The sequence below is a fragment of the Gastrolobium bilobum genome, unplaced genomic scaffold, assembly GCF_033153095.1.
Source record: "Gastrolobium bilobum isolate Gb01-03AN ecotype WA unplaced genomic scaffold, APGP_CSIRO_Gbil_v1 utg73190, whole genome shotgun sequence".
Taxonomy (NCBI): domain Eukaryota; kingdom Viridiplantae; phylum Streptophyta; class Magnoliopsida; order Fabales; family Fabaceae; genus Gastrolobium; species Gastrolobium bilobum.
The window spans coordinates 2,142-16,440 of record NW_026900112.1 but is presented as its reverse complement, the minus strand read 5'-3'; the positions used below and the strand labels follow the sequence as shown (position 1 = coordinate 16,440).

Genomic DNA, 14,299 nt, shown 5'->3' with positions numbered 1-14,299 from the left:
AAGATATATTTAAAAATGGGTTCTATTATGGCGTGCATGATAACTTTTCCATAATCAATTTTTTTTATAATTTTGCTTTCGGGAAAAAAGTTGGATAGAAAACTCGTTTGATAAAATCAGTTTATTTTTTTGTTATTGGGATGAACCGGTTTAATTTTTGTGCTGAGGAACAGAAAAAAGAATCAATTTTTTTTTGTTCCCGGGCACAAAATGAGAAACACTTATCGCTCACAATTACTCTCCACCACTACTATCATCACCACCGCCACCACCATCCCGACACGACCACCGTCACTATCGTCGTACCACCACCACCTCCACGTTACCACCACCACCATCACTGTCACCACCATTATCACTACCACCATCACCAACCACCACCACCATCATCGTAGCCACTGCCGTCACCACCACGACGCCACCACTACTAATGCCATCACTGCCGCCGCCACCATTACCATTTCATCACCATCACCTTCGTCGCAGCCACAGCTGTCACCACCACCACTACCATCGCTGCCACCGCCACCATCATTACTACTACCTCCGCCACCGCCACCACCATGTCATCATCATCACCATTGTCGCAGCCACTGTCGTCACAACCACCGCCATTACTGTTGTCGCCGTCGCCACTATGCTACCGTTACCACCACTACACCATCGCCAACGCCACCACCAAGTCATCACCATCACCACCACTACTGCCACCAACACCATCACCACCATTATCACAACCATCGCTGCGGCCACTGCTGTCACCATCGCTGCCTCTACATCACAGCCATCATCACCATCATTAACACCACCACCACTACTATCATCATCACCACCATCATCGTAGCCACTGCCACCACCACCACCACCATGACGCCACCACTACACCATCGCCGCAGCCACTACTGTCACCACTGCCGCTGCCACTGCCACCATCATGTCATCATCACCACCATTGTCGCAACCACTATCGCCGTCATCGCCGCCACCACCATGTCATCATCACCACCACCACCGCCACCATTATCACCACCATCAATGTTGTCACCATTGCCACCTCTACGTCACCTTCACCATCACCCCTACCATCACTGTCACCACCATTATCACTACGACCACCGCCACCATCACCTTCATCATCGCCATAGCCACTACCGTCACCACCACCGCTACCGCCGTTACCACTACCACCATCGTCACCACTACTGCCACCACCATACCATCACCTTAACCACCTCGACGCCACTACTACAACTGCCACCATTACCATCGCCGCCACCTCCATCATATGAAAAGGAAAGTGATGATTCGAAATTTTTTTATGCTTAATAAGAATAATTTTTTATTCTATTATTCGTTGTGTTATCAAACACAATTCTTATTCTCGAAATAAAAATAAAACAGGCTATCAAACACATTTTTTTTCTCAGAAACTGTTCCAAGGCACAGAAATAGAAAAGAATTGTTTCTTTTCAGAAACAGTGTCAGGGAACAAAATGGTTGTTATGCACACCCTTAATCTATTGTTGTTGCATAGTAGTTATTTGTAACCGACACATGCTTTTCAAAATACGGAACCGTATCCTGAAAATATGACTGCTGCACGGAACAGTGTCTTTACAGCGGCTGAAAAGACATATTTTCCTTTAAAAATTTAGTCAAACTATGAGGTCAATGGAATAATTTAACATTGTTTTAAAATCAATGCGTGGAGAGAAAGGTATACTTGCAACAAAGTATCTTGGGGAGACGTTCTATTTGATGATGAAACAGTTCTAACAGAGTTGTAACGATTCTTGGACAAAGGTTCCACTAAATTTGACTGCTGTAGCGAGCGAAACTAGAAGTCAAATTTCTGAAATCTGAATTTGAATATGTGCTGGATTTAACATTAACAAAAGAGACAATTTGTCACATATATTCAAGACACATGAAGTATATAGCGCGAACTGAAAAATGTTTGAAATGTCAACATGAGCTATTCGATATAATAAGATGACTCCAAACTGAGTCAATGAATGAAAACAAAAAAGGATGGTAATAGGTCATTGTTTAGGCATGAAGTTAGCGAATAATTCAACAAATTTTGATTTTTGTATAACATTCGACTACTTGTGGTTTCTAGATTAGATGAAGGAAGAGTTTACCCAACAACCGCACATTAAACAACGCGTTTGATAACTAAGGAAGTATAAGTGATAATTACATTGACCCAAAATATCGAATTGAGGGTTGGCTCAAGTGATAATATAAAGTGTAGGACAGACAAATTAATAAGAGAATTTGATAATTGTTACGTGGTTTCACTTCAAATTAATTTCATATCTGTTTCACTTGAGATTAATTTTATATCTATAAAAATTCATTTTTTTGCTCGAGTCGTGATAATAAGATTACAAATTCAATTCTTATTGTCTCTATTTTTTAGTAAAATTAAGTCAGCACAATATATAACAAAAAAAGGCCTGATATCCATATTACAAGTCTAATGAACTCTTGCGTAAGATGATATATTAAAGAAATATAATATAAATTATAATATAAAAAATCATTTATTAAATCTCTACTTATCAATATATGTTTTATCTAGCAAGATTGTATGGCTTGGAATTACGGGTGGTATTGGTCAGGTACCTATTGACCTGTTCTAGTTTGTTTAATAAAAAATGGGAAAAACACTTCTTCTATTATAGGAGAAGTGTTTTCTTACGCGGCTGACTTAAAAAAAAAATGTGTTTATTTTTATAAAAAAAAAAAAAAATCATGATGAATCCCACCATGTTTTTGTATCTGCGGGAGATGATAAAGCTATCTTGTTACATGAAAGACTCAGCCCATAAAGAATTTTGGTCAACGTATTTTACAAGAATAATTTAGTTAAAAAGTAAGTTTTCAGTTAAACTTATACAATTTTAAAGTTCACTTATTTTAAGTAAACATATATAACATATTATTATTATTATTATTATTATTATTATTATTAAATTAATGTTTTATTGTAATGTCTTGAAATTATATATTTGTTAGTCCATTTAAAGGCTTTGGTGATCTGTTATTCTATATGAAATTCTAAACTTGTTAACATATTTATAATCTAGAAAGGTGTTAAATATTTTTAGCGTTTAAATTGTTTATAGGAGACAATTATCTTATGCTAGTGAGGCATAAAAATTATGCGATTTTTTTGTTTTATTTTTTATTTTTAAAAAATGATGGAATCCACATAATTTGTTTGTATGGCATGATGCAACTTATCTTTTATTAAAGGAGATTAATAAGTCCCATATTTTTATAGGTTAAGCTTAAAAAAATATCAGCTAAATATATCAAGCTCAAATGTTATGTCTAGGAAGCGTGTCAGACTTATTCAATCCAAATTTTTTTGGTCTGAACTAATCCGTCCTAATCCGCTTCTACCCTGATACATGTTGTGTTTAAGATTTAAGTTTAAGTTTGTTAATGATACTATGTGACAATTAAAGCCAAAAGGGGTTGGTTCATGACTTTGCACTGCTCATAACAAATGTCTGAATTAGGTTTTAATTGATGGAGAGTGTTGGAGTGTGTTTCTCTTTAATAATTGGTGGTTGAGCATATATTGCATTTGTTGATGCATAGTTCAATGTTTGAATAATCACCCTAATAAATGCTACATAATTAACTTTTGCATGTAACTAAATGTGACTATTAAAAGATCAGATGTATTAAACTTATGAAAATAATAACTATAAAGTTTATATTCTCATGAGTTGGAGGACTAAGGTAACATGTGCCACAATTTTATTTCATTTTTTTAAAAAAAATTAGTAGGGAGAACAATATCCTCCTTAAGATTCTGTCCGACTTGTATCCAGATTAATTGACATCCATGGGTAATGGGAATGATTTATGAAGAAGAAAAAAATCTTCTTTTCTTTTAAATTAAAATTAATTTGTCTTTCTTAGTTTCCCTTTGTAATCCAAAAATAAAATAAAATATTAATTTGTCCTTTTAATCTTTTCAATTGAGAAACTATTTGTAAATCTCCAAATATAATGGTATCTGTTACGATCTGATAGATTGATATGTCCAATCATAGATTGGTATGTTAATATAGGATCTGTTTGCCCTCCCTCAGATATGTATAGGAGAGGTACCCTAAAGATAAGCGGATCACTGTTTACAATAATATAACGACATAGTCAAGGCGTGGGGTGTGTGCACAGTGACAAGCTAAGAGAGAGGGTTTAGAGTGTGTGTACCTTATTGGTTTAACCCCTTATTTATAGATGGGTTACTTGGCAGGAGTGGACTTTTGGGCCTCTTAAGAGTATTGGGGGTCCAATTGTTGATCCATTGCTGCCGTAATAGGATTACTATAAATAAGGAATATTTTCTTAATTCCCTCTTAGTTGTTTAGCCCTATTCGGGCCTTCTAGAATATAGGCCTTTGTCAGGTCCATAACAGTTTCCCCCAGCCCGGTAGTTTGGTTGTCCAGGCTGCCAGGGTGAATTGTCTTGCCTTTTGCTTCAGGTTTTCTGCTGAGCTGAAGACATTTGATTTTTTGTAAACTTTTTGCATATATGTTCCTTACATCTCAAGCTCTTAAACTGGGGTCCTCATTGCCCCTTCTCTCGTCGGGTTGATCATAAACCATGGAAAATATTTCACGTATTCCTGTACCGAATTTGGGATGAGCTTGAGTGGTTGGGATCCAACTGGCGAGCTGCCCCCAAGCATCATTCCATACGCACACGTCCTGAGCTTGTAGCTTTCTTCTGGAACCGGGAATGATTTTCCCTTGTCAATTATGTGGACGGGTTATGCATGAACCCGGTAAGATATTCTGCATGTGTAATTGGGTAACGAATGAGCTTGAGTAGTTGGGATCCAACTGGCGAGTTGCCCCTAAGCATCATTCGTATAACCTGGATAAGAGTTGTCGTATACCTGTATGTAATAACAGTAATATCTGTATTTGAATTTCAAGTTAGCAGTCGAATCCTTGCTTTGACTTGACACCTTCATTGAAGCAATTTTCTTGGCACTTTCCTTGGCCGACTTAATTGGGTTAGCGATTGCAGTTATTATCTCTATCATTCATTCAGCTAATTTTAGTAAACTGAGTATTGAATATGCGATTTCTGTATTTCTCCTTCAACCTTTTTTGGCTGAGGTGGTGCTTTGGTGAGGCGGTGTTTGCCTCCTTTCAACATCGAGCTCGGCTTCTCCTTCCGAGGCTTTCTCTTTGAGCCCAACTTCTTGCATGATGGCTTTATTGATTCAGATTTAGTTTTTCAGCGTTAACTAAACAAAATGACCTAGCCAAGGTCTTCCATGCGGACTTCCGCTTTTTGCTTTTAACCCAATAAGGTGCCTTGATTAAGGTCGTACCAATCTGCCCTTTATTTTTCAACCCGTTTTCTATCCAGGATCTTGCTCGTTGCTAGTCGTAGGTTTCCAATTCCTTGGCTTTATACTGTTTAACTCGGCTTCTTGTTAGAGTGTCATTTTTGACTTTGGCTTATTTTGACTTTCCCAGGTGTTCTAGGCTTTGAATTTTTGGAACGGTGAATGGCACTTCATTGCCCCTTATCTCGGCGGGTTGAGCATGAACCCGACAAGATACTGCGTACATTCCATATAATCGGGTGATGAATGAGCCTGAGTTGTTCGGATCGAACAGACAAGTTGCCCCCAAGCGCATCATCCTTGTAATTCGGCTTAACATCGTTGTGTCCACGTGTCCATTTCTTGGATCCCGGATGTGAGTTTTCAGTTCTCCTTACCAACTTTCTTGTCAGTAATCGCGGGTTGGGGTGTGATCCTTTCTTCCAGGATCCCATCTCTCTAAACCCGTCTTCATTTCATCGCGGGTTGGGGTGTGATCCTTTTTCCAGGATCCCATCTCTCCAAACAGGTCTTCATTTTATCTCGGATTGGGGTGTGATCCTTTTTTCCAGGATCCCATCTCTCCAAACCGGTCTTCATTTTATCGCGGGTTGGGGTGTGATCCTTTTTCTCAGGATCCCATCTCTCCAAATCGGTCTTCATTTTATCTCGGATTGGGGTGTGATCCTTTTTTCCAGGATCCCATCTCTCCAAACCCGTCTTCATTCTTTATCTCGAATTTCTATCCTGGGTTGTTGCCCCTCAGCCCGGCAATCTGGGTGTCCGAGATACAGGGTTGCTGTGCATTACTTTTTATCGTATTTTGCGAATATTTTATTCTCAATGTCTGGAAGTCGGCTATGTTCATCGTCTGAGCCTTGTTAGCCTTTGTTGTATGGCTTCAGCTATTATGTCGACCTCTTTGTCGAGTTTTATTGATTCATTGATCCATGTTCTGAAACCATGGATTCTTGTCGATCCGTGTTTCGGATTTATTCTTATTTCGTTCTTTCTTCGGTGCCGAGCTTAATGAGCCGGGTGCCGTGTATGCTGTTTCAACATTCCTCCCTCAACCTTTTTGGTCGAGGTACGTAGCTCGGACTTGTTGACCAGTATTTTTTATTGTCGTACCGAGATCTTGACTTATGAGGATTGTTGCTTTCTTCTTTTAATTTTAGTTGTATTCCTGCACTTGCCCCCCAGTCCGGCAGTTCGGAAATCCGGGTTGTCGGGCTGTATTATTTTAATCAAGCATCTTTATGTCGGAATAGTGTCTTGCTTTTGCAATTTGCCTTTTTGCTGATTTGAGGATTTTTGGGATCCTTTTTCACTGATGTTGCGGGGTTTTGTTCCCTGTTCTCCGCATGTTTCGTTTGCAGAGTTGAATTTAGACCAATTTTATATGTTGCAGCTTTATTCACTTGAGCTCGGCTTTTCCAGAATGTCATTGTGATATCGTCTTCTGTTTCAACTTGGCTGTGCATACCGTGTGTTTCACAGATTTTGATTTGATCAAAATCATTCACCTTTTTGAGTCCGGCTTGCATTGCCGTGACGTTCAGATAGAACGGGGTGAGACTCCCGCTGAATGATTTTGCCTTTATACTCGCATCTTGAGTTTTATGCCTCCCTGATAACTTAGATATATTTTTCTAAGTATTCGAGGTTCATCTGATTCTAGAGTTGCCTGAAGTATTCGTTAAATACTTCTTAGGACTTTAGCATTCTCTTGATTTTGATAAACAAGCTTGTATCCTTGTTATCTAGGTTTGTAACTTAGGCAATTTTCTAAGAATACCAAACCTTATCCGAGTTGTCCCTCATCCAAGACGGGTTATTTTTACAACTCGAATAAATTCTTATTTTCGCAACTCGTGCATTTTACGAGTTCCAGTATATTGACCGGGACGAGGTCAAAGCATTATACGGATTCCGCTTTTTGTCACTCTCTGTGACGCACGTTTGTTTTAACTTAACGTTTTGTTAAGTCAGCATTGATGAAGGTGCTCATTGTCGCCTTCAATCATGACCTGGGTTTCGTAACCTGGTACTATCCAAGGTAAATGCAGTATTGTCACATGTCCCACTTGGGTCTTTCGACCTTAGTACAGAGCATTTTGACTTGATCAGAGTCAACGTGACAAATTGCGCTTGTATCTCAGATTTATGTTGATGTCGCATGCATGCATTACTCTTACATTTGAACCCAGATTGGATCCGTCTTCCAGTTTATCTCTTGGATTTATATTTATCCTGGGTTGGATCTCCATATCCGTCGTCATTTTATTTCCGATTTGCATCTCAGATCTCTATCTCTATCCCGGATTGGATCTCGGCATATCCGCCTTCGACTTGGATTGGATTAGATCTCGCCATGTCCATCTCCATTTTGCCTCCGATTTGCATCTCGGATCTTTATCTCTGTCTCTGATTGGATCTCACCATATCCGCCTTCGACTTGGATTGGATTGGATCTCGTCATATCCATCTCCATTTTGCCTCCGATTTGCATCTTCAATCTTTCGTTTGATTAACCATTTATATCTCGGAGGGTCGGTCTTTATTTAGCAACCATTTATATCCCGAAAGGCCGGTCTTTATCTCGAATTTAAGTGCCATCCTGTCGCAAGGATTGCAATCCGTCTTCATATTTATATTTTGGATCCCGACGCTGTGATCAGAGTGCTTTTGATCTTTGAATTTAGTGTCAAAAGCTTTTGGAACTTGGATGCACAGCCAATTTGCTTATTTATCGGGGCTATGGCCCTATTGCTCTTTCTTTGCTAGAACATCTCAAGGAGGAATGAATTTGTTGGATCATCATTTTATGATCTTTATACATAAGGCATGCTGACTTCCCAAATTTCCTTTAGATGTCCTGAAATTATGGAGATAATGCAATTGGAAATGGGCTTCGCCCATTAATTGTTAGTGTGCTCATATCATTATCACAAATTAATATATCAAATAAGCTGATAAAAATTTAAATGTTGACTATCTGACCATTGGTGCAAGTTTCTGTTCACTTGGCCTGTAGTTGCCTGCCGATCAACTTTATATTTACTAGCCACCAGACTTGTTTGAATGCTGATTGGCTGGCTTTGCAGATGCCCGGGTCTTCCGCCGGGTTTTTTTTTTTTAATTTGTCTTGAGTAATTGGACTCGACTCTATGGTTGAGTTGCTTTATTTCTTTTCCTTCTTCAAATTTTATCGCGGATTGGATCTCGCCATCTCCGTCTCCAACTTTTATGATTGATTGGCTCCATTTAATAAACAATTTCTATCCCGGAGGGCCGGTCTGACTTGGCTTCTTTTTTTGAAGCCTTATATTTAAGGAGACGCATTTTGTCTCCTTGAATTGCATTGTTGCTTCTTCTTGCATGGCTTTTTAACTTGGGCCCCACTTCCTTTGCGGTTCCACTTTATCTGAACCTGGCTTCATTTGTCGTGGTCTTTTAATTGGAGTTGGCTATCTTCTCAATCCACGGTGGGGGCGGTATTCGCCTTTTTTCTTGAGCCCGTCCTCTCATGCCTCGGCTCTTCATTCTGGCTTGGCTTCTTTCACTCAAGCCTTGCATTCATCTGGGTGGATTTCCTTCTTTATTGGAGTGAATCTGGATCTCCTTCCCTTTTTTAGAGGGGATCTCCACATCACCTATTCGATTATTCTTTGCGAAAATAAATGCAACATAATAAAGCATGGAGTAGGCAATTAGCAATACTTTTGCTTCAATTAACAATCAGTAATTATCCAGGTGTAATTAGATAATAATTGCAATTAACAATTAATAATTGAGCAGCATCAATCAACAATAATTATTAGTTGACCATAATTCATTCTGTCTGATTTGATTGAGCGTCCATCATGAAGGCTCCATGCTCCCCAATTTGTTGATCATCATCTATATTCCATGAAACATGGGGAATGTGGCCTCATGGTGAAATCTGATGCTCCTTTTTTCTCGATAATTTTTAAAATATCTGTTGACTTGCTTTTGTCAACATATAATACTAAACATATGCATAATAATGTTGACCAGCTTTCAAAATTATACATCTCGCATAAGAATGCTTATGGAAATTCCACAGCATACAAGAATTTGGTCAAGTAAGAAGTCATGATCATAACTTCTGGGATATAAAGGAAAGGAAAAGAAAGCTTCCTTAATATTTTGTAACCATCCTGCTTGCGCTAGAGGATGGTTCCTGCCATGGGAGTAACATAAACCAGCTCGGGTCTTTTTAATTGGGGCCCATTGGCATGTTCCAGCGTGTTATTTTTATGCTTACTAAAATTCGATCCTGTTTTGATCATGATACTGAATTGCTGGATGTTAGCCGAGATGCCTATTGAAGTCGGCTTTGAAATTGATGAACCCTTAGTTCATCATGGTTTTTAGTAGGAATTAGGATCAAATTGTGTGATTAAATGATGAAAAACAAGGTTAATGTCCTAAGATGTCCTCAATTACAAGTTCAAGAGCTTTATTGGAAATTTGTATGATTCTTGTAGGAAAAGCAAGCTTGAAAGACAACTGGAGAAGGAAGAAGATTCTGGAGCTCAAGAGGAGAAAAATTGCCTAAGTGTTGAGCGCTAAAACGTCCACACTGAGCGTTTTAGCGCCCTGTTACAGGAAGAGACCAAAACTTGCTGGTGTTGAGCGCTAAAATGTCCACACTGAGCGTTTTAGCGCCCTGTTACAGGAAGAGGCCAAAACTTGCTGGTGATGAGCGCTAAAACGTCCACACAGAGCGTTTTAGCGCGCTGCTACACTAAGAAGATGGAAAATTGCTGGTCTTGGGCACTAAAACGGCCTGCAATATGCGTTTTAGCGCCCTAAAGTGGAAAAAGATTCTGGTCTTCACCGCTAAAACGTCCAAATCAAACGTTTTAGCGTTGGAGTCAGTTAAAGTTAGTTGAGCATTCACCAAGTTTGGACACTAAAATGGTCATTCCTTAACGTTTTAGCGTTGAAATCAGTTAAAAGCAGTTGAGCATACGTAAAGCATGGACGCTAAAACGGCCACTTATGGACGTTTTAGCGCCCACATCAGTTTTCTGTTTTTAATTGTAACACTATATAAGGCAAAGCCTTGTCACTTAGATCAGAATCTGGGGGATCTGAACTCTCTCTCTTAAACTTAGTCTGACTTCTCTCTAAATTCTCTTAGTTTTTGTATTAGGATTTCCTTGTAATAGTTTGAAGATTGAAGACTTTCAACATGGAAATGAAGTTTGTTTCTTCTTCTCTTATTTATTCCTTAGTCATGTCTGAGTAGAGTCTTTGTAGTCTAAATGCAATGGAACTCCATGATAATATTATGTTGATTTGATTAATATGATGAAGTATTTTTCATGTGTTGATTTGAGATTTTCTGAGTTAATTATTTCTATCAAAGAAGTAGTATAGAACAAGGATGTTTATATGACTTCTGTATTTGATAATCTCAACATCAGAATTCTAGTACTCAAGGGATTGATGCTAGAATTCTGATGTAATCTTAAAACCTTAGTATTTCATGCATGTATTAAGAAAGAGATCACCAAGGGATTGGGGTTTCTGATTAATGTATCTATCAGGGTAGTAAGGGATTACATCTTGATGATAAGTAAAAGGTTGATTAACATCACATGGAAAGGAATTCATCATATGATCAATTTTTATATGGGTTATCATGGAGGAAAGTTGTTTTCTGACTACTTGTTGTTTTTATTAATTCGTAATCCATATTTACTTTGTGTCAAATTACTTACAATCAATTTTCTGGTGACAAATTATTCATGATTTTTACAAACTCTTATTTGATTCAAATTAGTTTTCTATGGTATATTGGTGTTTGAACACAATTCCTCGTGGGAACGATCTTTACTCATCATTTTATTACTTGTACGACTAGTGCACTTGCTAAACGTCCAACAAGTTTTTGGCGCCGTTGCCGGGGAATTTGTTTTTCAACACTAACTGATACTATAGAATTCTGAGATTGAATCCTTTTATTTTCAGTATTTTAGTTTATGTTAAGTTTCTGGGTAATTTTGATTCTGGTATATGCGAGGTACACTTGATCCAAATTTGTTGTTGTATGATCCAGAATTAGAAAGGACATTGAGGAAGCAAAAAACGGCAGCCAGGCAAAGGAGACAGTTGCAAGAAATTGGTGAATCAAGTACGGTTAATCAGGAAGATATAATGGCAGAGAATCACAGACCACCACCACCACAGAGGACACTGGGAGAGTTCATGACTCCTGCAGTGATTCCTCCAATTGGGAGTGTTGTGCGCCCAACAGTGGATCCCAACAACTTTGAATTGAAGCCTGCTTTGATACATTTGGTGCAGAAGGATCAGTTTGCTGGAACCAGTGCGGAGGACCCTTACTTGCACATAGAGAACTTCCTATTGTTGAGTGATACTGTGAAGATAAATGGTGTCACAAGAGATGCAATTCTGTTGAGACTATTCACTCATTCACTGACGGATGATGCAAGGAGATGGCTGCAATCATTGCCACAAGGAAGTATAACAACTTGGGATGATTTGCAAACCAAGTTCTTGCAAAGGTTTTTCTCAGCATCCAAGAGGGCCAAGTTGAAGGATGAAATTATAAGCTTTAAGCAGAAAGAGTCAGAATCTATTTATGAGGCTTGAGAGAGATTCAAGATTTTGTTGAGGAAATGTCCACAGCATGGAATTGAGGCATGGCAACAAGCAGCAATCTTCCTGCAAGGAATAACCACTAACACTAGAACCTTGGTGCATGCCACTGCTGGTGGATCATTGACTACCAAGACCCCTCAAGAAGCCTTGGATATCTTTGAGTCATTAGCATCTCAAGAATTTGATAATGCTCCAGTGGCGGACAGAAGGACAGGAATTATCAGGTTGGATGGGTATGATGCTCTGTTGGCAAGGAATGATCAACTGATGCAGACACAGAGACAACAGCAGCAACAATTAGATACCCTTATTAAGCAACTCTCTTCACAAAAGGTAGCTTCTGTGGAAACAAAGAGTGTATGTGCTATCTGTGGCAAGGGCCATGTGACAGAGGAGTGTGATTATGGGGGATCATCAGAACAAGCAGAGGTGAATGGAGTGTGGTATGATCAGAATAATCAAAGGAACTACAACAATCAGGGAAAGAATGTTTATATGCCACCATGGAAAAACAAGAATCAACACGCAGGATTCAGCTATAGTTCCAACCATCAATTGAATCCACCATTACATCCTCCACCACCACATATGAAGGAGCAGTCAAGTGATCCTGCTGTATGGGAGAAAGCGTTTGCTCAGTTATCTAAGACAACTCAGGATTATATTCAGGGTTCTACTTCATTCAGGGAAGAGACAACTGCATTCATGCAGGAGACCAGAACTTCTTTCAGAAATCAGGAAGCATCAATTAGAAATTTGGAGACCCATATTGGTCAATTATCAAGACAGATATCAGAGAGACCACAAGGGAAATTTCCAAGTGATACACTGGTGAATCCTAAGGAGCACTGTAAAGCAATTATGACAAGAAGTGGGTTGGTACTTCAACCAGGGAAAAAGAAGGTGGAAAATAAAAAGAATGAAGAAGAGGTTGTGGTTGAAGATGTAGTCTCTGATGATGAAGGAGAGACAATGAGAAATGAGAAAAGTGAGAAGGAAGTAGTTGTTAGAGATGTTATAGTTGGAGTTGACAAAGAAGAGGAAGGGAAGGACAATAAGAATGAAGGAGAGGTAGAAGTTGGTAAAAATGCTTCCCCACAAAAGATGATGAAGTGGGAAAAGAAGAAGATGGCTGACAAGAAAGAACAGCCAGTTAGTTTATCTCCCTATGCTAAAGTTCCCTACCCTCAGAGGTTGAAGCAAGAGATTCAGAAACAGCACTATGCAAGATTTCTGGATATCTTAAAAAATTTACAAATTAACATACCATTTTCTGAAGCACTAGAAAATATGCCTCACTATGCAAAATTCATGAAGGATCTTCTTACTAAGAAGAGGAAATTAACTGATGGTGAGACAGTGGCCCTAACAGCAGAGTGTAGTGCCCTAATCCAGAAGAAGCTTCCAACAAAAATGAAAGATCCAGGAAGCTTCAGTATCTCTATTGCTATAGGAGATGTGGAGGTGGGAAAGGCATTGTGTGATTTGGGAGCCAGTATAAACTTGATGCCGTTGACAGTATGTAGAGCTTTGGGAATTAACACTTTGAAGGAGACCAATCTTATTCTGCATCTTGCAGATAGATCTATCAAGAGGCCTGAAGGTGTGGTTGAAGATGTCTTGGTCAAGGTAGACAAGTTTATTTTTCCAGTGGATTTTGTGATTCTTGACATGGAGGAAAAGGATACAGAAAGTCCTTTATTGTTAGGAAGACCCTTTTTAGCAACTGCAAGATCTTTGATAGATGTTGAACGAGGAAAGTTGTTGCTAAGGGTGGATGAGGAAACAGTCACAATTGATGTATTTGAAACCATCAAGCATCATGTTGATGTGGAGGATTGTTTTAGATTGGATGTGATACAGGAGGTTGTGGAAGAAGTGAATAAAAAAGAAGAATTCCTAGTTGAGGAACAAAGATCAGAAGAAGAGACAGGTACAGAGGATTACCAAGAAGAGCCAGAAGTGAAAGAGCTTGAGAAGAAGATTGATGACATTCCAAAAGGAGCACCTAAGGTAGAACTTAAAGAATTACCTTCACATTTGAAGTATGTGTTCCTTGGGGATGATCAAACATATCCAGCAATCATTAATGGAATGTTGTCTGATGAGGAAGAAGGGAAGTTGATTAAGGTACTCAAGAAGAATAAAATGGCTATTGGATGGCAGTTTTCAGATCTTAAGGGTATTAATCCTTCCTTTTGCACTCACAAAATATTGATGGAAGAAGAGGTCAAACCAGTAAGGCAACCACAGAGGAGACTCAACCCCAC

At 38.9% G+C, this 14,299-nt stretch overlaps 1 protein-coding gene and 1 non-coding gene across 2 annotated transcripts; both read right to left on the bottom strand.

Annotated features, from left to right (window-relative positions):
- Positions 1-404: 404 nt before the first annotated feature.
- Positions 405-1,202, bottom strand: LOC133295362 (glycine-rich cell wall structural protein 1.0-like; the record flags this gene model as incomplete). The annotated part of the gene is made up of 2 exons (XM_061494190.1): positions 405-544; positions 1,066-1,202. Coding segments are annotated over 2 exons (277 nt in total), but the record flags the coding sequence as incomplete, so codon positions are not given.
- Positions 1,203-11,957: 10,755 nt separating this feature from the next.
- LOC133295365 (small nucleolar RNA R71) lies at positions 11,958-12,064 on the bottom strand. Its single transcript, XR_009749326.1, has one exon. It is a non-coding gene; the product is annotated as a small nucleolar RNA R71 (small nucleolar RNA).
- Positions 12,065-14,299: the final 2,235 nt, after the last annotated feature.